General features: G+C 50.7%; 1 protein-coding gene across 2 annotated transcripts; it reads left to right on the plus strand.

The window, feature by feature from the left end:
* The first annotated feature begins 5,376 nt into the window (after positions 1-5,376).
* MOB3C (MOB kinase activator 3C) lies at positions 5,377-16,815 on the plus strand. Of its 2 annotated transcripts, none has more exons than XM_082379025.1 (4): positions 5,377-5,509; positions 9,050-9,518; positions 11,586-11,788; positions 12,113-16,815. In XM_082379025.1, exons 2-4 carry the CDS (start codon positions 9,101-9,103, stop codon positions 12,140-12,142), a joined length of 651 nt encoding a protein of 216 aa, XP_082235151.1. In that variant the 5' UTR covers positions 5,377-5,509; positions 9,050-9,100; the 3' UTR covers positions 12,143-16,815. The 2 variants fall into 2 exon arrangements, with proteins under 2 accessions (XP_082235151.1, XP_082235152.1); XM_082379026.1 differs by having other exon boundaries at positions 5,382-5,513.
* The last annotated feature ends 6,077 nt before the right edge of the window (positions 16,816-22,892 follow it).

The following is a 22,892-nucleotide window of genomic DNA, read 5'->3' on the forward strand; positions in this document are numbered from 1 at the left end:
AGGTCCTTGCTGTTTATCTATTTTACATATAGTAGTGTGTATCTGTTAGTCCTATAACTTTTCTTTTTACAGTTGGTTTGTTCAAATCAGGATCCAAATAAGATCCATACCTTGCAACTGGATAGTCTTTTAAGTCAGTTTTTTTAAACTCTTATTTTTTAATAATTTTAGACTCACATAAAAGTTGCAAAAATGATACAGAATTCCTGTGTACCCTTTACCCAGCCTCCTCCAATGATAGCCTTACATAACCATAGTAGAATTATCAAAACCAGGAAATTGACATCAGTACAATACTATTAAAACTACAGACTTTATTTGGATTTTACCAGTTTTTATATGTACTCATTTTTCATTTTTTTCCTTTTTTATATAAGTCTATGAAATTTTATCACATGCATAGGTTTGTCAGGATACAGAACTGGCAGGATACAGAACTGTCACCCACAAAGTCCTCTGTGCTATGTCCTTTTTTTAAAATTTATTTTATTGAAGTATAGTTGATTTACAATGTTGTGTTAATTTCTACTGTACAGCAAAGTGATCCACATATATATACACACACATATATATATGTATATATATTCTTTTTCATAGTCTTTTCCATTATGGTTTATGTGCTATGTCTTTACAGTTGCATGCACCTTGCCAACTCTTACTTCTGGCAACCACTGATCTGCTCTCCATCACTATAATTTTGTTATTTTCAGAATTTATATAAATGAAATCATATAGTATATTACCTTTTAAGGTTGAATTTTTTCACTCAGCATAATGCCCTTGAAACCATCCAAGTTGTTACAAATATTAATAGTTGATTTGTTTTTATTGCTGAGTAATATTCCATATTGTCACTTTTAACTAATAGGTGTCCCCTCATCTCTTTTGTTTTCTTGCTGTTTATTTATTGAGAATCTATCCTAGAGAATTTTCCTCATTCCGGATTTTGCTGATTTCATCCCCAGTGTCATTTCACTTGTTCCTCTATTCCCAATCCTTCATATAACTGATAGTTAGATTTCCAGGCCTAGTCAGAATCAGATGGTTCTCTGTAAGGAACCTCCATCCCCACTGGCAACTCTGAGGCACATGTTACTGAACACACTTGGCCAAAGGATACTGCGGAGGAAGGAAGAAAATGCCATGGGGACTGGGGCAGTCTGCGGAGGCTTGCCTGTAGGAGAAGGGCTTTGAACTGGGGTGGTGCTCCAGGCAGGCCGCTTCAGAGGCTGAATGTGAGGCACCACTGTGGCGGAGGAGGGGTTAGGGTTGGACAGAACGTCCTGTGCAGGCTTCGTGGTGGGTTCTATGGAAGGCTGAGCCTGGGACACTGGTGAACCTCCCCCCACCCAGCTATCACCTCCACTCCTGGGGCACTTCTGAGCTGAGAACAAACCCAAGTGTTTGGAGGGCGTGCACCTGGGGGAGGGGGCAGTGCCTAGCAGGGCCATGTTGGGGGTCAGGTCGGGGGGCTGTGAAATTGTCCTAAGGCCCTTATGCACCCCAGGCTTCCACCACAGCCTCTAGAGGTCTCCTTGCCTCCAACTCAAGAGGTACATGGGGAGCTGAGAGGGAGGAGGACCTTGGAGCATGGGCAAGGTTCTCAGGGTCAAGAGGGCACTCCTGCTCTTCAAAGGGACTGAAACCCTCTGAAGCCCATGTCACAGGGGAGCTGTGCCATTTTCGCTTGCACACTTCCCTCCGGAGAAGTGAGTGTAGCCATCCAGGCTGCATGGTTGGAGAGCTCTGATGTGCCAAGTGTCTCCTCGTGTTATCCTGGTCCCTGCCCCGTGCCCGCCAGGACCACAGAAATAAGTGCAATCCCTCTTCTACACAAAAGCCTGCAGGGTGCTTGAAGGCAGCACCCCCAGAAAGACTGGCTGCAGCCTTCTGCTGTTTACGAGGACTAGCACATCTGGTCCTCAAAGCTCTTCCATGGGAGGCTTATCATTACTATTATTGTTGTTGTTTCTTTGTTTTATTTTGTTTTGTTTTGCCATGCCACTCGGCATGTGGGATCTTAGTTCCCCGACCAGGCATCGAACCCATGTCCCCTGCAGTGGGCACGTGGAGTCTTAACCACTGGACCCCCAGGGAAGTCCCCGTTGTTTTTGTTTCTGTATTACAGAAGCGGAAGTAGGCTCAGAGAGGTCTTTGATGTACATGCTTCTCAACCTTGTCTTCCCCTGTCACATTCCCTTGAAACTTGTCTTCTTCAAGCTAAAGGAAGTCCAACCTTAATTCCTCTTACTGCCATGAGGGTGTCCTTTGTTTTTCCTCAGTGTGCTAGGATGGAAGACCCAGGATGGGAGATCCTGCCTTCTGGGCAGGGAGTGGCAGAAACTGAAATAGAAACCTTTTCTTGGGCGAGTGAGGAGAAGGTGGGCCCCATCAGACTACAGGAGCAGCCAGATGCCTGGTGGGGTGAGCTGGGACTACTGTTGCTCTTTCTGGGAGAAGTTTGGGATTGGGGGGCCTTTCCTGGCATTGGAGGGGCTGGGGAGTTCCCAGGGAGAGGTCACTCCGTATCAGTGGAGTCACTGGGTCCAGGCCCACAGAAGCAGGAGCAGGAAGCTGGTCTTGATAAGGCACTTGGAATGGTGTGGCTGGAAGATGCTTTTGTGGTACAGATGGGGAAAAGTGAGGCCCAGAGAGGGGCAGAGGCTTTCCCAGAGACACAGAGCAGGGCAGGAGCCCAGGTTTGGACACCACTCCACTGCCACTTGGCTCTCCCATCAAGGAGCCTGGGCTGTGCAGTGGGAGAGGGTACATCTTCATCTAGGTCCTTGATGACTCCTGCCAAGCTTCAGAGATGGCCTTATGTGAGCACTTACCATACTCAGGACACAGTGTCAGGAAACAGTGCCTGTCCTGTGTAGGTATGCAGTACTATGGTATTACAGCATGCCATCAGAGAGGGCAGGAGTAACCCAAGGACACACAGCTAATACATGGTAAAGCCCGGACCTTGTTCTCCAAGGTCTGGGTCTTCTCAGCCCCAACAGAGCCTCCTGGAAGAACACAGTCTCTCTAGCCCAGACTGAGAGTCACAGGAAGGGGGTACAGATGTTTGTAGGATCTGGGCTATCTCTGGCTTCTCCCAACCCTTCCACCTGCCTCCCATCCCACATGCCAGCCTGTCAGCTTGTATTGAGGCAGACACCCAGGGGCTCTGTTGATAAGCTGGGAACTTCTGAAGTTTCTTCAAAATGGATCATCTAAATTTCCCACAGTGTAAGATTCCATGCTTTTCACTCTTCAGCAAGCAAACTCCTGCCTATCTTATAAAACCCAGCTCAGAGGTACAGCAAATGACCATGTACAAAGCCACAGAGGGAGTCACGTCACATTCCAAAGAATCTTACAGTCCATGATCTCTGACCACAATGAAATACAATTAGAAGTCAACAAGAGATATAAACCTCCCATAGGTTGAGAAACTAAACACTTCTAAATCATCCTTGGGTTAAAGAGGAAATGACAATGAAATTATGAAATACTTAGAACTGAATGATAAGGAAAGCACAAGCAGTTTCTACTTCCTTTGTGAAGTCAAAGTCCCTGGGCCCACGTGCTGAGTATCTTCCGCTGCCCCTCCAGATGCACTCCAACCTCCTCCTCCAAGCTCTAGGTCCCAGGAGGCCGACCTCTATGGGCTGCATCAACTGGTTCCCTTGTCCTTGGCTTCTGGTAGGATTTGGCCAATGGGGAAATCTTGCCAGAAATCAGAGGGAGGGAAGTGGGGCCCCTTTTTACCCCCAGTCCTTTGCAGTATGATTGCTGTGGGCTGGGTATGTCCCTCGGGCTCGGGCCACAGCTCTGGTCAGTAGTGCCATCCTCATGGCTCCCACTTTTTCCCCTCCCTCCAGCCTAGGATAGACAGCAAAGGGCTACTAGTCCTTTGGTGATAAGCTATCCCTGTGGTTTCCCTACACCCTGTCTATACCTCTAAATACTGCTTTCTTTAAACTCTCCTCAAAGCACCCACTTTGGGTATTCCATGTGTTTCACGCCGATAACTCCACACTTACCAAGTGCTCGCTGTCAGTCCATAGCCATGTTCTCACAACTGGATGACTAAGCTCTGACCCTGTGTTATCTCTGTGTGTTGACCCCCCAGCTGACCTGTCAGCACCTGAGGTCAGCAACTGGGTCAGCTCGGTCACCTGATCCCCTGCTCTCAGTGCACAGCCATGCTCAATAAAGGGTATTAATTAGGATATCAAACAAATGAAGGACTAGGTTTGAATTCCTTCTGCATACACTAGAGCATGCAAATGTTGGCCTATAGAGGATCTGGGGCTGAGTTAAGACTCAGACATCAAAAAAAAGAGAGCTTTAGACCGGGATAAAAATAGGTATTCAACAAAAGAAAGAATCTTCAGTTCTATGAGCTAAGATTTTTAAGGATCCAGTGTGTTCTCATGCCATCCAGCAAGCAGAAGATCCAGACACAAGGGGAGCCCAGTGGGGCTTCTGTGCCATGTACATGCCCATCTCCTGCCTCCAGCTCTCCCTTATCCCTGCCTGCTCACCTCTCATACCCCTCCAAGGTGACTTCTGTAGCCCATCTGTCTGCCTTGGCTCTCCCACCCTAGAAGGCCTCGAACCTTCCCTACCACCCTAGGGCAGAGCCAGCCAGCTGGTCCCTGGGCCTGGGGCGCACCGTGTGCATTTTGTGCTGCTGCAGAATATTTGTCTGCCCTCAGGGGAAGAACCCAAGTAGAAAAGTAGCAAAAGCAAATCAGGTCTTGAAGGCTTTGGATTTGGCTGGAAGAAAGGAAGGAAAGAAGATATCCCAAAGTGGGAACAGCTGGAACAAAAATGTGGTGGGGGGAAATGGGGTGACTTCCGCCAGGAGTGAGGAGAATCTGCCCAGCCTGAGCCAAGACCCCAGCCCTGGTGGGGGAGGTGAAAGTCTGTGATTTGAGCACTCTTGAGGGCCAGTCCTTTCAGTGCTGAGGTAAGGGACTCAGCTCATTGTACCCAAGGCATTCATTAAGTGCCTGCTATGTGCCAGGCACTATGCCAGGAGCTGAGGGTATGGGAGTGTATAGTGATCTCGAGCTCAGGGACACTCGAGACACAGAAGATTCTAGGAGGGCAAGGAAACCACCATTATCCAGCTCCAGACAGAAGCTGGGCTTGTCCCCATTTTACAGTCGAAGAAGTTGAGGCTGCCTCCTTGGCCCTCCTGAGAGGGCCAGCCCTTAGCCCTTTGCCCCTGGGAAGCGGGGAGCGATACAGACTTTCCGGAAAGGCGGGGGTATTGGGGTTGGGGGGGGTCCCCTCTCCCCGCCCCTTCCCCGCCCCCTGGCCGCAGCGTGGCCAGGCAGGGAGGGCCGGGGCGGAGTTGGCGTCGCCTGGGGGCGGGAGGGCGACGCGGGCTCGGCAGGCAGACTGGCGAGAGGACCGGCGCGGCCGGCGACGAGCAAAAGGAGGGGACCGCCTGCTGGGGATGTGACCTCGCGGCCAGACAGGACTCGCGCTAGCCCACCCGGCGGACCCCGTGAGTGAGTGCCCCTCGCGCCCCGCCGCGCACACGGCCCAGCCTAGTTTCCACTTTCATTTCTCCGGCCGTCCCGGCGTGGCACCGTCCCGAGGCAACCTGTGCCCAAGCAGGCTGGCCACAGCCCTCGGTCCGGGTCCGAAGCTCTGGGCTGGAGAGTCGGGGCTGAGGTTGAGGCGAGTCGGTTAAGGAGGGCGTGTCTTCGGAGGCGGAAATTTCAGGCCTGCTCCTCTGGGTCCTACGACCCGTCTGTCCTGGCAGCTGGGCTGGGGAGGGAGGGGCGTCAGGGGTCCTGGGAGAGGCCGAGGAGTGGTCGTAGGTGGCCAAGCGCCGCGGGGAAGAGCTGGGAGTCCTCGCCTCTACTTTTCTCTTGGATCTCTGCCCTCAGCCCTCCCGCCTGCCCCCACCCCCAACACACCAACACACACACCAACACACACACACAACACACACACACCACACACACACACCAACACACACACCAACACACACACCACACATACACCACACACCCACACACACACACCCCAACACACACACCCCACACACACCAACACACACACACCCCACACACCAACACACACAACACACACCCCAACACACACACACAACACACACACACACACATACCACACACACACACACACACACACACACACATGCACTACTCTAGGCTGGATTCTGGTTTCAGACTGGGGCCAAGACCCTGGGTCAGGCCTGGGGGAGTGGCAGGTGTGGCTGAGCATCAGAAGCAGGCAGGGCCCCTCGGTGGTCTTCATTTGGGAAACCCAGATGCTCACCCAGGGAGCGAGCCATCACTAGCCACTTCAGGAGTGAAAGGACAACCAGAGTTAGGAAACGGGGGCCGAGAGGGGGAATGGCCATGGTTCGGAAGTTCAGGGAGGGGACAGAGATTCTGTGAGAGTTAGAAACTCAGTAAAGGGATGGGAGTGGGAAGTGAAGACAGACAAGTGGCATGGATACAAGGGCATCTATCCATCCCCCCACCCCCAAGCTTTCATTTTCCTGGGGAAAGACCCAGGCCTTGAAATTCTGCAGCAGGAAGGTGGGACTCTAGCTCACTGGTTAGGACACCAAAGTTGCTGTGGGGTGTGGGGAAGGCTCAGTGTGCTGGGGGAACAGGAATTAGGTTGGTCTAGTTGATGGGAAGATGCTTCCCCTTTCCCTCCACTCCCCTCCTTTCCCCTTATCTCCACCAGACCAGCGACCAGCCAGTGCAGGAAAATGGCCCTTTACTAGTTGTCATGCCCCACCTTATCCCAGTGTCCAGTTCTGCCACTGGAGATCCCCTGCCTGTAACTTGCTGTGTGAATGCAGTCTCCTCAAGTCCCCTTAGTGGACCTCAGTTTCCCCATCCATACAAGAAGTGGGTTGGGCCAGTTGATTTCTCAGGGCTATTTCAACCCTATGATTCTTGATTTTGAGCTTTCCTTAAAGCCTGAGCATCCGCTATGTGCCAGGCCTTGACCGAGGCTAGGGGGTGGGGCTGGTGGGGGACCAATGGCCAAAGAGTAATCTCCACCCAAGGACAAAGAGATCTGGGTTCAGTAGAGGGGCTGTGGGAGGAGGTAGCATTCAACCTGACAGTGTGAGTCAAGCCAAGGGACCAGTGTAAGAAAACACACAGAAGCAGGAGTTGGGGGCGTGTTCAGGGATCAGGAAGAAGCCCAGGGTGGTTTCTGTAGGGAAGTGAGGCAGGAAAGCTAGGGTGAGGTGTTGAATGCCAGGGTGAGGGTCTGTTGGTAGCTGTCACTGAGGGGGGCTGTGCAAAGGTGGAGAGCCCATGGACCCAACCTAATTGCAGTGTGAATGATTTTGGAAGCTCCTGCCCCAAGCAGAGTTTAGAATGCAGGCTGCAGTTCAAGCATGGAAATCTCCTCTTGGATCAGGAAGTCCCACACTGGGGACTTCTTTGGGTGAGAAGTTGAGCGGTAGGGGATGGATGACCTACCACATCTTTGAGGTTTTTTCAAGAGGACAAGATCCTGCTGGGAGACCTGCCCCTACTCTCCCAACTCCTCTCATTTTACTTGACTTTCCCTTCTTGGCCTGTGTGTTGTGTGTTTCAGACTTCTCCACTAGCTTGACTTGTCTGACATGATGACCCACATGTACCTTTGGTTACACCCAGTTGTCACCTTGTTCCCACCCTCCCTTCCCCAAACCTGTCCCAGTATTTCTAGAGATGTGAGAAAGGAAAATACTCCAGTGTCAGCTCTGAGGTCAAGGCCAGGCTTTGTGGCTGTATTCAAGCCTCAGTCTAGGGTCAGAATCCAGGACTCAAATTGACCAGGGTCAGGGCCAGGTCAGAGTTCAGCCTGCAGCCAAAAAGCTCAGTGTTTAGTCTACACTCAGCCTTAGTGCTCCGTCTGGGGTCAGGATCAGTGCTCATGTGGCTAAATTCCAGTGGGTACTTGGCTCTGCATTTCCCAAGAGCTCACACACTCACAGGGGAGATGAGGTGACTACCCTGGAAGTCCCAGGAACTTGGCCTGTGAGTGACCGAGGAAGTTGTATGGTCCAATCCATACCTGCTGCAGGGGTCACCCAGCAGTGGTGGATGAGACTAGAACCCAGGTCTCCAGCCTCAAAGCCTGGGGCTGTCCCCATCACTGTCCCCAAAGTCTGTTCGGAGACTGAGATCCTTCAATTCTAAGAGGCAAAGCAAATTCTTCTGAATTCTGGATGGGCCCAGCTGGGTGATTTGACTGCATTTTCCTACCTTCCAGTGCCGGGCACATAGTATGTGCTCTAGGAATGTCTACTGAATGTCAGGTGCAGTGGGAGGGGCCAGCGCTGTTCTGGTTTGTGTTTCAGGCTGGAGGAGGTTAGCTTGGGAGGAAGGATCTCCAGCCACTGCTGGAGGAAGTGGTGCCCTTCTAGACCTGCCACCTCCCCCTCCCTCCAGTGCCTGCAGCCACACTCAGAGGCCACCCAGCTGGCCATATGAGAGCTCTTTCCTTTCAGGGTAATAAAAGGAAAGGACATTTTTGGTAGAAAAGTCCCTCCTGCTCCCTGGGAATCCCCGGTGGCCGGATGGACTGCGGGATATCTCAGAGGAAGCCGAGGGCGGGGGCTCTCCCCCTACCCCCAGGACAATGCAGGCCGGCTCTCCCACGCTGTACCAACTAGCCCATGGGATCCCCAGAGGTCATCTTGTGCAGGCCCCTGCCTCCTGCAGGGGCCTCTGCCTGCAGGAAGCCTCTGCCAGCTCTCTAATGGTTCACAGCAAGTCTGAGGAGCACCTGTCCGGAGCCCAGGCCCAGCCCTCTCTGAGACACAATGAAAGTGGAGAGGAAACTAAACAAGATGGGAGGGCTGTGGACGCTTGGCAGGGGGAGCTAGGGTATCTGGAAATAGGGCAGGATGCTGGACTGTGGGGATGAGGAGGATTTAGATTCCAGGCAGAGAATTCCAGGCCAAAAGCCGAGAGGTGGGAGGGAAATGATGTGTTGGGAAGTCAAGCCCGTTTGGTAAGGACCTGACCACCATGCTCCCCCATGCCCTTGGCCCTGGCAGGGCATCCGTAGGGCCTGCCCCTGGACCCCTGGCCCTCGACCCATCCTGGCCATGGCGCTGTGCCTGAAGCAGGTGTTCGCCAAGGACAAGACGTTCAGGCCGCGGAAGCGCTTCGAGCCGGGCACACAGCGCTTTGAGCTGTATAAGAAAGCGCAGGCGTCGCTCAAGTCGGGTCTGGACCTGCGCAGTGTGGTGAGGCTGCCACCGGGCGAGAACATCGACGACTGGATCGCCGTGCACGTGGTGGACTTCTTCAACCGCATCAACCTCATCTACGGTACCATGGCCGAGCGCTGCAGCGAGACCAGCTGCCCGGTCATGGCCGGCGGGCCCCGCTACGAGTACCGCTGGCAGGACGAGCGCCAGTACCGGCGGCCGGCCAAGCTCTCGGCGCCGCGCTACATGGCGTTGCTCATGGACTGGATTGAGGGACTCATCAACGACGAGGATGTCTTTCCCACGCGCGTGGGTGAGTGCCGCCTGGCAGGCAGGTCAGGCCTGGCCAGGGAGGAAGGGAGCCAGCGGGGCCCATCGCGCAGATGAGGCATTTAGCTTGATACAGCCATGTTGTAGAAGAGCAAACGGAGGCTCAGGGAGATCGTGTCTGCTCAAGATCAGGCATCTTGAGCTAGGGCGGCCTGGCTCCCAGTTTGGGGCCTCTTTTTGTCTGAAGCTTGAGTGTCCCTCCAGGGAACACCCTGGCAAGACCACTATGATTCTCAAAACCTTCCAGAACAAGTGCCTCTAGGTGCTCCTAGCAGGTCGCCCTGCTTGGGCTGATCTGACTTGCTGCCTCCTGGGAGTCCCCTCTGACTCCTGGCCCCAGGAAAGGGAAGGGGGTGGGGCCCCATGGGGGCCAGACGGTATCTCCTCCTCAGTGGGCTCTGAAGGCAGAATTTTCCCTTGTCAAGCCCAACCCATGGAGCCTTTTCTTTTCTCAGCTGGGCAGCCTGGGCAGGTGAGGGTGGGGAGAGGAGATGAATGATGTCATCCTGGCCCAGCTTCCCCACCCAAGGGCAGCAAGAGATGGTATTGGCTCAGGAGCTGAGCAGGCATGACCCTGTGTTCATCACAGCAGCCCCGCCCCACCTGGCCTCCTGTTCATCTGTGTTAAGGCTATGGGAATCAGAGATGGGTGGGGCAGGGTGGTCAGGCCCAGAGGGGAGAAGTCTGAATGCTGAGGGCCTTGAGTCACAAATCAGTGCCCACGCCCCTCCCCAGTCGGTGGCCTTCCATTTCCTGCACTATCATGTCCAACATGGGTATCTTCATTTCACATGAGAGGAAACAGGCCGAGAGAGGGACAGTGCACTGAATCAGGAGGGACTCAGAACCAGCTCAGGTCTCTTGAGGCCCAGGGCCCCACGTCTAGATGGACAGGACAAGTCTGAGGGACTTGGGCTGGGCCTGGAGGGGCTCACAGGGAGACAGGGCTCAGCCCCACCCGAGAGCAGTGAGGAAGGGGAAGGGCCTCATGGAGTGGGGTGAGTCAGTGTGGGCCTGCGTCTGAGCGCTTGTTCCCTTCTAGCCTTCACCCCCAGACCTGTGAGATCCCAGGTGCCTGTGCCTTAATCCTGGGATGGCTCTGCCACAGCAGAGAAGAGGGTGTAGCCACCAAGATCTCCACCGTGAGCATGGGGGACTGTACAGAAATTGTGCCTTTTTCACAGGTCCTGGACCTTCTCTCTGGCAGGGTCTGTGGCATTTTTCCCTGAGGGGTGCTGCAGTGCAGTGCAAAGAGGGCTTGAATCCTACCTCCAGTCTGTACTAATTAATAGTTGTGTGGCCTTGGGCAAGTGGTTCCACATTTATGCACCTCTGTTTTATCATATCTAGAATGACTGCCATACCCATTATCATACCAGGCTAAAGGTGCAAAGGACCCAGCACAGGGCCTGGCTCACAGACGGAAGGTTCTTGTAAGTCTTATTGACTATTTGAAGGACTGAGAGATATACGAACTTGTTCATGAAGATTTAGTAATTCTCAGGATTGGCGTCTGGGGCCTGCCGTGTGAATGTTGCGAAGGGGAAGGAGTCGGTAGGGCTGGAGAGGCAAGTCAGGATCTGATCATGAAAAGCCTTGAGCAGGCACCAAGCCGGGAAGTTAGGACTCAATCCTGAAGGCCCATATTTTTAAAAATGGACCCCAGATATTGATGAACTCCCCTTGGAATTGCATCCAAGGGTGTTGTGTGCGAGCACCTACAGATGCACATGTTTCTGGGGAGAGTTTTGGCATAACTTCCATTATAGTCTAAGAAGGGTTGGTCAGTGACCCAACAAAGTTGCAGAGTCCTGTTCAGGGTGATGGGAAGATCAGAAGACGATTTGTATTTCAGCAGAGGAGAGGCACAGTGCTTCATTAAAAAGGGAAGTATGGGAGAAAGCAAACTTTGATCTCTGTTTCCCACAGGGAAGTGTGCTAGGGAAGAGGCCATCTTGGGCAAAGGCTGCCTGTGTGGGGGAGGGCAGGGTTGGGCAGAGTTTCATCATCAGATTGCTGATGCCCCATATCTGCCCATCCCGCCCCCTAGGAGTTCCCTTCCCCAAGAACTTCCAGCAGGTCTGCACCAAGATCCTGACCCGCCTTTTCCGCGTCTTTGTGCATGTCTACATCCACCACTTCGACAGCATTCTCAGCATGGGGGCCGAGGCGCATGTCAACACCTGTTACAAGCACTTCTATTACTTCATCCGAGAGTTCAGCTTGGTGGACCAGCGGGAGCTGGAGCCACTGGTGAGGCCAAGCCCCCACTGCCCTCCCCCACCAGGGCTAGCGTCTGAGTTTTCAGATCCGAAGGCTACCTGCTTTAAGAAAATCCAGTATACAAGTGGATATGTTAGGGGACCGCAATTCATTTAACAATGGATTTTGTACTTTAATAGCGACTTCATTCAAGTATCAGTTTACAAACACAGATCTGCAGCCTGGAGTTGGGAGGCGGTGGTGGCGGGAAGGGGCCAGGCTCAGGCAGAAGAGTAGCCGGGCCCTGTGGTTTGGAAACGGGCTGCCTGGCAGGTTGAGCTCTGACTGACCCCTCCCCACCTTGTGTCTCTGCAGAGGGAGATGACAGAGCGGATCTGTCACTGAGCCCAGCCCTGGACCTTGTTGCCCATCAGATGGACCATCTGAACACAGAGTGGCCAGGGAGGGGACCCTCAGAAGTCTGGTAGCAGAGGGACCTGAAGGCCCTGGGGCCCCTCCACACACACAAAGCCCCTGGACTTCTGGTTCTCAGGAGTCTGCCCACATGTCCCCCTGACTGTTTGTGAGTAGAGCAGGGAAGAGCTTAAAGGTGGGCAGACAGGTGAAAAGGAGCAGCTAAACCCTTAGCGTGAAGTCTAGTCTGCTCTGACACTTGACCCTTCCATGGTGGTTGCCAAGCCTGTTTGGGGAACGTGGATGTGGCTGAAGTAACGGCAAGAAAGATGCAAGAGCATGAGCAGCCTATGTGTGAGTGGACACGGATGACATGTGTATATCGGTGTGTATGTGTATGATTTTGACTGTGGGGTGTGTCTGTGAGAGCTACCTGCCTTAGACTGTTCCTGGCACATAGTAGGCCCTCCATAAATGTTAGGTAAATTGATGGATGGATGAATGGATGGATGGAAGGGAGGAAGGAAGGAAGGAAGTAGGGATTAGGGCCATCGGACCATGACCACTTAGGAATGATAAGTCAGTCTTCCCATTTGGTGTGTCTGACTATGTGTGTAAGTGCACGAACTGTGGTTGTACATGTAGCTCCATGTTTGAATCTTCCAGGTTACCATCTTCCATCAGCATGAGTTCTGGGGAGCTACTGATGGGGGCAGGTAGGAAGGGGGGCCCTGCCCTGACTGAAATCCTGGCCCACCATAGGTTCTGATTTGCTCAGCTAGAGATGCCCAGGAGCTGTCATTTCCTTCATCCCTCTGCCTCCAGGAGGCCTGATTATAGATAGCCTCATGGGCGTCGGGGGTGATTCTTCATGTCCACAAAGATCCCCAGTCCTTAAATCAGGAAACATACACTCCAGTCTAGCTTCCTGAATCTCCAGATGTGGTTGTGAGGATCTGAAGCCCGGCACAAGATAATCCTCCAACCCACAAAGCTAGTGAGCTTGAATTGGGAAGCTCCAGAGCCTTATCTCCTGCCTGGGACATTGAGGACCACATAGCTGTGAATGGACTCTTCCAGGCTTGGAGAGCCCCCATCCTGCAAGTACCTGCCTCCTTCCCAACCATCCCTGAAACATTCCAGCTGGTTGGATCTCAGAGCGTAGCTATCCACAGAGAAACTGGCATGTCCATTCAGCACTTATTACTCAGTACTGCCATGCCCAGCCCTGCACCCAGACCCACAGGTGGGGAAACTGAGGCAGGGACAAGGCCCTCCTCTCCTGGAGACTCCAGGCTGGGGGGCCAGGATGGAGAGCCAGAAGGAATCTGAGGATCATCCAGTCTCACTCACAGAATCATCCACGTACATGAGAGAAAACTGAAGCCAGAGGAGAGGCGGGAGAAACTGTCCAAGGCCTCCCAGCAAAGCTTTTGTGGAGCTGGAATGGAAACCAGGGGTTCTGACTCCCACCCCAGGCCTGTGGATTGCTACACAGGGAGATGAGATGCACTCCAAAGGAGGGTTTGACAGCCCCTCTCCAGGATACAACTGTTCCTGCTTTGAGCAAGGATTTCTAGCCTGATGTCAGAGTGCCCCACCACCCCTGTGGTCTGCTGGGGTTGTCTGCTGAGCCTAAACCTCCAAAATCATGCCCCTCTCCATGGCCCCACAGCTGCCGGATCTCTGGGGAAGCAGATAGGGCTCCTGGGTCCAGCCAGCTGGACCTGGGACAGCTGCCTCCAGAGAAGTTCCCAAGGGAAGCACTGGCCCAGCAGCTTTGCCAGAAGCTCTGGTGTGAGGGGGGCGGGGGGGGGGGTGTCAAAGATTCTGCCAAGGAGGACTGTGGATTGGAAGATGGAGTCTAGGCTATGGCCAGTGCTGATTACGCGGCAGGGGGCGGGGGGGGGGTGTATTTTTTTGTGAAACAGAGGGAAATTTTATTGTTGTTATTTTTGGTAAAATAAAGGAGGCAAACTAAGGGCCCTGGTGGGAAGCTGTGGTCTGGGTGCCACATGGCTCCTGGGCAGGCTGTGGAAGGAACTGGGCCAGAATGGGGCAGGGAGGGCTTTTTGTCCAGAGATCCTGGGCCATGTGGAGGCCTGGCTGATGTGGTCATGTCTGGCCCAGCTCTCCAGGGTGGAGTCACCAAGGTTTTCCCAGGGCTCTGAGAATCCTAGACCCAGAATTCCTGGGCTAGGCTAGGAACCTCAGAGTGGGGAGGGCTCGCCCTTACCTTTGGGGAACTCAGTCTCCTGGGAAAGTCTTTCCTGTTTCAGCTCAGGTCACCTGGCATTGGCTACTCTCACTCCACCCCCTTAATCTGGGTGGTTTATTGGAGCTAATGGGTTAAGGAACAGGGCAGAAATACAGCCCTAACTGTAATCACAGTAGAGGAAACGCTTCTCAAAAGAAGGCTGTCTGTCGGGTGCTGGCTAGAGCTCCAAGTGGTGGCAAGACATGGGGCTGACTCCTGAGCTTCTTCCCCAGGAGACACCTGATGCTCTTAGCTCAGGTCTTGCTGTCAGTCCACTGCCCCTTACCCTCAACTGCCCAGCCAAGAGTTGAAAACCAGCTTGGTTCCTAAGAGTCAGCAAAGGCCCACCTAGAGCTCTTCCTTCTACCTGAGGAGACAGCCTGGCTTTGTGCAGTGCCTCTCCTGGGAGACAGAGACCTGGGTTCCAGCCCCAGCCCAGCCCCCAAGGTACTCTGGCATGTACTTCATGATCAGGTGTGGGAGTGAGGGACTTACTGATCTCTAAGCTCCTTCATTACAGTCTGTGGATCATTCACAATAATAACTAATACTATGTGTTAGGTACAGCTCTAGATGCTTGACATGTAATAGCTTGTTGAATCGTTTGTCTTTGGCTAGTTGCCTAGCTCCCTTCCTGGTGCCCGGTATCCCTCCTTTCATTGCTGTAGGATCTGTAAGGCCCTGCACTCTGCAGCCCCTTCTTCTGGCTTACCAGAGGAGGCCCCAGTCCAGCATTCTAAAAGGTGGCTCTGCTTGCATACCTCCTATGACAGGTCACGGACTACTTCCTCAATTACTGGACAGCTTAGACTCTTAGAAACTTCAGGCTCTGGGATCATAGTTCTGGAATACACCATATGAGTGTAGACTTATCTCAGAACTGTGTGGCCAAGGCCTGCACCTTACATGACAATGTCTGAATACATCAGGAAGCCCTCACAAAACTATTTTGAGAAATTCAGAGACAGATGCTTGGAGAAGACTAGACAGAGAAAGGAGAAGATAAAAGAGAGAGCTGAGGCCTCAGCTACACAGAGAAAAGAGCCCCCCATAGGGCAAAACTTGGCAGGAGAGGATCCTGGGAGAGGCAATGTATTGAAGGTAGCGGGATAGTTTGGCTCCCTTCCTCATTCCCTGCTCCAAATATTTTTACGGCTCTTGAGCCAACAGGAAAACAAAGCCGTCTGCAGCCTAGCTGCCCAGGCATTCTCCCCACCTTGGAGCAGAGCATTCACCTGCTGAGTAAAAGATGCCCCACCACCCTTGGCCCCCAGGAACACTGCAGCCTCTTGGAAGTTTCCTGCTGCCACTCCCACTGCCCCATCATCAGGAGCTGTGTGGAGTGTGTGGTGAAGGGAGCCACAGGCATGGCTGGAGCTCCATCTGATTTGGGGAGCCCTTCCTTAAGCCATTCTTCCTCGGAGCCCCCCAGAGCCCTCATCTCTGCTGTTAACTGAACTTGGTTGCCATGCAGGGAACACAGCAATTTTGAGAACTTGGGTTGGAACACAGACCTAAGGATCATCTAGCTATTGAGACATTCAGGGAACAGAGATGGGAACAGGCCAGCGCAGCCTCTGAGGACTTGAAGCTTGGATGGGCCTGGAAGGCGATGGTGGGGGAGGTCAACTTACACAGGGGCTTTCAGGTTGAACTGAGAGATTCTGGAAGTGACTTACTTAATACAGAAGCTTGGGAGAAACCGCCCCCACTCCAGCCGTCACCCAGACTGGGAAATCTAGCAAAGCCTTGAATGTTCCCTACTGTTCCAGACCTCCAGACCTCCTTCCATCATACAGATGAGAAGACTGAGCCCAATAAGGGAAAGGGAACGAACATTGGTCGGGTGGATGATGGGAAGGAAGTCCAAGAGGCTCTTTCACGAGCATTGCTCGCCAGACCCTCACAGCAATCCTGAGACAGGCAGGGAAGGGATGTTTACTTCCATTTCACAACGGAGGAAACACTCAGTTAGGGCCTGACTTAACCCCAAGTCAGCACTCTCACTCCCTCATCACACTTGCAGCCTGGGGGAGGGTCGGGGGCTGGTTGAAATATTAATTTATTTGCAGGTAGTTTTCTGCAAGAAATGAACTTTTTACGTTTTTTTATTTTAAACCACCATTACCCACTGGGGGTAATACTTTACTCAAGGAGAAACTCTCACGGTGAAATTACAGGCACGCAAACCTTTTAAGAAATTTTACAGAATTCGTTCTCGTTTTTAAAAAGACTGGCAGCATTTCCCCATATGTAAAAGGGATTTAAAAAATTCCTTCCCGGCATGCAGAAGCGCTCGGTAAATATAATTATACCTGCTGCTGCCGGGCCTCCTCCTTCCCGGCACTTCCCGGCTTTCCCGACCTCCACGCAAGAAAGGTACTGCCAGAAGGAGCTAAGCCCCGCCCCCTATCCCAGCAACCTCCCCGCCCTTCTCCCGTCACGCCTGCGCAGTTTGCTTAGCCCCCCCCCCACACACTCTCGCTGGGTGTAGCCATCAGGACGCAGGCGCAGCTCCTCCCTACACGCCGTCGGGCCCACCCCCTCGGGGCTAAGATCGCCTCTTCCGTGTTCTTGGCTGAGCGAGCTGCTGGCTGGGATTGTGCGACAGGCCCTGCCGGGAGTCAGCTGAGGTAAAGTCCAGACAGCGAGGTTTCCCTGCCAGTGAAATGGTGCGGGGAGGGGCGGGGGGGTTTGTGAATGAGTCGTGTGCCTGGGACAGAGCAGTCGGGGCTTTCAGAACTGCCCGAGGTCACGACCAGATTCTGCTGCGGGGGACGGGGCGGGCAGGGACAGCCGAAGGGGACGCTTCTTTAGGGCTCTCCTTTGGCAGGGCTCCGTCTGGGACGAGCTGTGGGTGCAGCGTGTGTTTCCGGTCCGGGCTCAGCCTGTGCCTAGGGTCGAGGCTTGGGTTGTGACAGGTGTCTGAGGTCGGAGTTCAGCCTGCGGCCAGCGTGAGACTCAGTCCCTATCAGGCTATATGGCTGGGCTCAGGTCTCAGGCAGTCCAACGTCATGAATAGTTTTTCATGTGAGGAATTTATCATATCTGTGTACTCCATTATTTTAAAGTTAGATGTTTTCATTTAAAAGCTCCTGACATAAGTGGGTCGCTGTACAGTGAGGAGAGAGAATAGTGTCAGGTAGCGTATCTCTCCTTAGGGAGTTTCCAGGCTACCTGTCAGATGGTCAGTAGCAGATCAGAGGCCATCGCTGGTGACAGGATTGAAGTGTTGGAAGTGCTTGAGTTTGGGTCAGGCAGTCCTGGGTTCAGATCTCACCTCTGCCACTTCCTAGCTGTGTGTTCTCGGGAAAGTCATTTCCCCTCTCAGAGCTTTAGTTTCTCCTGTATTAAAAGAGCTGAGGAGAGTCACTGTGAAGGTTGAATGGGATTACATGAGTCACCTTGTATGGCACCTGTCATGAATTGGGTGCTGAATATTTGGCGCATGAAATGGGTGTGATATCTAGGAATTAGGTCATTTTGGACTGGGGTACTTTAGAGAGGCCTTGGGGGAAGAGTTAAGGTGACTTAGGTCTTGAAGCCTTAGTGGGATTTATAGGTGGAACTGACCTTGCAGGTTGGGTCAGTGCTTACTGACCAGTGCCCATGTGCCCAGCACTGTGCTGGGCATTTCATATATATTGTTTCACTAGATCCTCAGCCTCTGACCAAGTGCTTTCAGCCCCACTGTACTTAGCTTCAGCCCCTGTAAAGAAGGCTTGGCTGGAAGTGATGTAAAGAGGAGATCCAGGGTTGGTTTTTTATGTGGAGCTGGGCCAGCTGGAGACTTTGGTGCTCCCTCCCCAACTTCTCCCACATCAGCTCTTCCTGTTCTGTGATCCATAGGGTTAACTGGGTTTTTGACTTTGTCTGGAAGGCCTGTTATGCTAGCAGATTTTGATGGTTAAAGGGCCTGGCAAGGGAACACCTCTTAAACTCAGATTACATGAAGCTGAACCTGGGCAGTGAGAAGCTCTGTGAACAGGAGCTGTTGGATTCTGGCACATACTTATGAAGCTTCCCGTAGTAATCTAGTAATTTGGTTCCTTTTGCATCCTTTTCATGGGTGCCCATGTGATCTTCCTGAGACAGTGTTCTCATCATGTTATATCTCTGCTCAGAAACCTTGGTGGGCCTTGTTGCCTGCCATATAGACTTCGGACTCTTCAGCCTCATGGATGAGTCCCTCCATAATCTGTTCCCAAATCTCTCTCCTGCCCTGTTTCCCTTTGTTCTCCCAAAGCTGCACCCTGTGGCCCAGGCAAAATAAACTTTTTTTTTTTTTTTTCTCAAGTACTCCCTGCATGTTCCTTTGCCTATATTCCGTCTTCCTGAGGTTCCCACCCCCCCATCTTTCAAGGCCTGTGTCTCATGTAGCTTGTCATTGAAGCTTCTCTGGTCTCCCCTACTGGATTAGTTGCCACCTTCCCATCTTCCGTAGCAGAGGCTACACCTCAAATATAGCTCTTATTACAGTCTGCTTTGGGATGTGTCACCCCATATGTACTCTGACTACAGTGGTGGAAAGGGATCATGTCTGTTTCATACCTCCTCTGCCTAGCACATAGTAGGCCTCTGCAGTGTGTGCAGTCGAATGAGTCAGTGACATTTTTTATTTACTCGCTTTGGTCTTTGTTTTATGAGCTTTCATGTTCAGAGTGGGCCTTTGTGTTCTTCCTTCTCTTTGTGCCTAAGGAGGGCCCTAGTTTAGACTGATGGTGCCCTAATTACAGGCATCAAAGGTAAGAAAGTGCAGGAATTCTGCACAAGGCAGGATTCTTCATTGCTGCTATTGTTTTCAGGCTCTTGTCTTGCCTTTGCTGTGAGTTTTGTTGGCAGGGAGGTGGTGCTCTGTTCAGGAACCTACACTGAATGTGTTATAGTTGACACAGGGGAAGGTACACAGGTGGTTTACTAATCAATTGTCCTGGCCTTGCCTTGGTCTTGGTCCCTCTCTTCTGGGAACCAGCAGCTACAATTTTTCCTTGCCAACAGCTTCAGCATCTGGAACAGAAGGCTGTTTGTTGATCATAGAAAAATATACCTCGTTAAAGGTAGAAGGAGCTTGGGAACCGTCTGGTTCTACTTTAGTTTTACAGATGGGGAGAGGCCCAGAGAGGGGAAAGGACTTGATCAAGATTGGACGAGACATCAGTCAGTGGTGGAGATAGTACTAGAAGTGAAAAGTCCTGACTCTGTTTTTTCCAGTCTACTACATTATAATAAAATTCTGACATTTATTGAGTACTTACTATGCGGCAGATACTGTTTTAAGCGCTTTTTATGTAACATCTCAAAACTCTATATTTTACAGACTTAGAAACTGAGACAGCTAGAAATCATTCAGATCTATTTTCGGGTTCCCCAACTCTGCTTTTTAATATGGTTTTAATGACTGTCGTCTCCTAACCAGTGGGGTGGAACAGTTCTCCAGGGTCACCCTACTTCCATGAGTGAGAGACGTCCTCCCAGCCACATCTCCCTGTATCCTGAAGAGATGTCTTGAGAGGAGTCCAGAGTGTGTTGAAAGAAAGGATGAAAGAATGAAGCAAACCAACATGAGTATTGGTAGCTCTTAGTTTAGGAATATTAGTATACTTTAAAAATTGCATGTTGATCAAGTCAGGCAGTGAAAGCAGAATTTTAGAGTAAACTCAGTCCAGGATCTTTCTGTAAAGATGCCCAGTCAATGGTGGCAAGATTCAGTTTAATAAACGCATATTGAGCTCTTGCTATGTACAAGACCCAGGTGTTGAGAAATATACACAGAGGAGAACAATGCATTTCTTGCCCTCCTATAAGTAGTTCTCTTTTTTTTCCAATGCACATTCATTTTTTTTATTAGTTATCTATTTTATACTTATTAGTGTATATATGTCAATCCCAATCTCCCAATTCATCCCACCACCACCACCCCCAGTAATTCTCTTCTTAGAGCCTTCTCCCTCCAGTGTGGTTGGCAAGATAGGTAAGTACATAAATAACTGAAATCAGACTGACTATAGTAAATGTAGTAAAGAATGTAAACAAAGTGGGAGTTTGGGAAAAGGAGAAATCAATCCCAACACGACCAAAGAGGGTCTAGAAAGGATTCCTGAAGGTGGAAAATTTATGTTGGGCCTTAGAGGAGGTTCATTCCTGTGAGAAAGAACAGCTTGAGCAGGGGTCTAGAGGTGGGGTGTGTGCGTGTGTGTGTGTGTGTGTGTGTGTGTGTGTGTGTGTGTGTGTGTTGGGGAAGAGGAATGGAGTTGGTGAGGAAGGGAAATAAGCTGAAATGATTGATTGTGGCCAAAATGTAGAGAGGGGTGTGGGAAGAAGAACGCTAACATTTATCCAGTCTCTACTCTGCTTTGTGGCCAAGAGTATATTAGATGCACTATAATTTATTTAATCCTCAGAATCCTGTAACAAGGAGATATTTAGCCCCAATTTAAAGATGAAGAAACTGGACCTCAGAAAGATTAAAGTGATTTGCCCAAGGTCATGTAGCTAGTGACAGAGCTTGGTCCAAACCTATGAGTGTTGGGTTCAGAGATCCATGTTCTTTTCATTATGCTGCAAGACTCTAAATGCCGTGACTGGGGCTCTGTTTATTCTGGCTGCAGAATGGAGGCTAGTCTGGGGCAAAGGAAGTCCGAGAATGGGGACATCAACAAGGAAGCTGTTGGAATAGTTCAGTCCAGGCTTAAACTGTGAGCCACTGACTTAGTATGGTAGCTGCCTGGTCTAGGTCTGCTTGATGGGTTTACTATGTGAGCATTTTGGCAGCTCCTCTAGTACCATTAATCAGTTCATGGCCATCTCAACTACTAGAATCTTAGAGTCAGTCTACAGAGGCTGCTGGTGCCTTGGTATTTCAGGCACACATTCTAATGTGAGTTTAGCAGTTCATTACAACAGTGCCTGGGGAGGGAGCCCATTTGGCACATACTGTTCCTTCATTTTCTCACCCTCAAATTCAACAAGAATCTATAATGGAGGAAAGAGGACTGCACTTGCAGTCAAGAGGCTGGCATTCAAGTCCTGGTTGTGCTCATTAGCATCTGTGAATCCTCACATCTTAGCTTCTTTCTCTGGAATATGGGGGGTGTTTTTGGTTCACATCTGAGATCTCTTCTCTTGCTGATGTCATGTGTTGCTTTGTTCTTCCTGGCTTGGGGCAATATAAGGAAGTAGCTGAGAATATGAACTTGGATTCAGAGGGGCTAAGGTTTAAATTCCAGCCGATCACCCTTCTTACAGGGAGACAGTAGTTAGTAGACTGTACGTTGAACTGCCTGAGTTTGAGTCCTGGCTCTGACACTTCCTAGCTGTGTAACTTGGGCAAGTTATATAACCTTCCTGGGTCTCAGTTTCTTCACCTGTAAAATGGGGCTACATATATAACCTACCTTATGGGGTTGTTATGAGGATTGAGATAGCTTATGTTAAACACTTAGCACAGTGCCTGGCACATAGTAGGTGCTCAGTGGATGTTAGCTTTAATAGTAATACTATTAAAAATTATTATTAATATCCAGTTAGATATTGTTTTTATAGAAAGTATTTTTTTAGGGCCGTTTTCCCTACTATCCTATTCTGACATTGTTGCCTTCTCTTTCTTTCCATTGTCCCTTCAGGAAAATTTGAAATACAGCCATACCCCATTTTATTGCACTTCGCAATTATCACGTCTTTTACAAATTGAAGGTTTGTGGCAACCCTGCATTGTCAGATGATGGTTAACATTTTTTAGCAATATTTTTAAATTAAGGTATATACATTGGGTTTTTTAGACATAATGCTATTGCGTTCTTAATAGACTACTGTATAGGGTAGATATAACTCTTATATGCACCAAGAAACTGAAAAATTTGTGTGACTTGCTTTTTTGCTGTAATTTTTTTATTATGGTGGTCTGGAACTGAACCTGCAGTATCTCTGAGGTATGCCTATACTAGGTTGTTCCATCACAGGACTGCAAAACATGACATGACAGAAAGTGCCTATAGAAAAAAGGGTCAATTAAAAGGATATGGGGAGGGGGAGGGGTGAGATGTGACAGGGTGAGAGAGTGTCATGGACATATATACACTACCAAATGTAAAATAGATAGCTAGTGGGAAGCAGCCGCATAGCACAGGGAGATCAGCTCGGTGCTTTGTGACCACCTAGAGGGGTGGGATGGGGAGGGTGGGAGGGAGGGAGATGCAAGAGGGAAGAGAAATGGGAACATATTGTATATGTATAACTGATTCACTTTGTTATAAAGCAGAAGCTAACACACTATTGTAAGGCAATTATACTTCAATAAAGATGTTTAAAAAAAAACAAAAAAAAAAAAACAGACCCAGTCCTTTTGATTTTCTCTATTTTTTCCTTCAAGCAAATCAAAGATGCCTTACCTACTTTAAGAGATCAGACTGCCTGAGATCTGTTTCATTTAAGGACCAGACCATTTAGGAGGTACCAGAAAAAAAAAAAAAAAAAAAAAAAAAGGAT

This window comes from Balaenoptera borealis (genome assembly GCF_965194805.1).
Source record: "Balaenoptera borealis genome assembly, chromosome: 1".
In the NCBI taxonomy this organism is placed as follows: domain Eukaryota; kingdom Metazoa; phylum Chordata; class Mammalia; order Artiodactyla; family Balaenopteridae; genus Balaenoptera; species Balaenoptera borealis.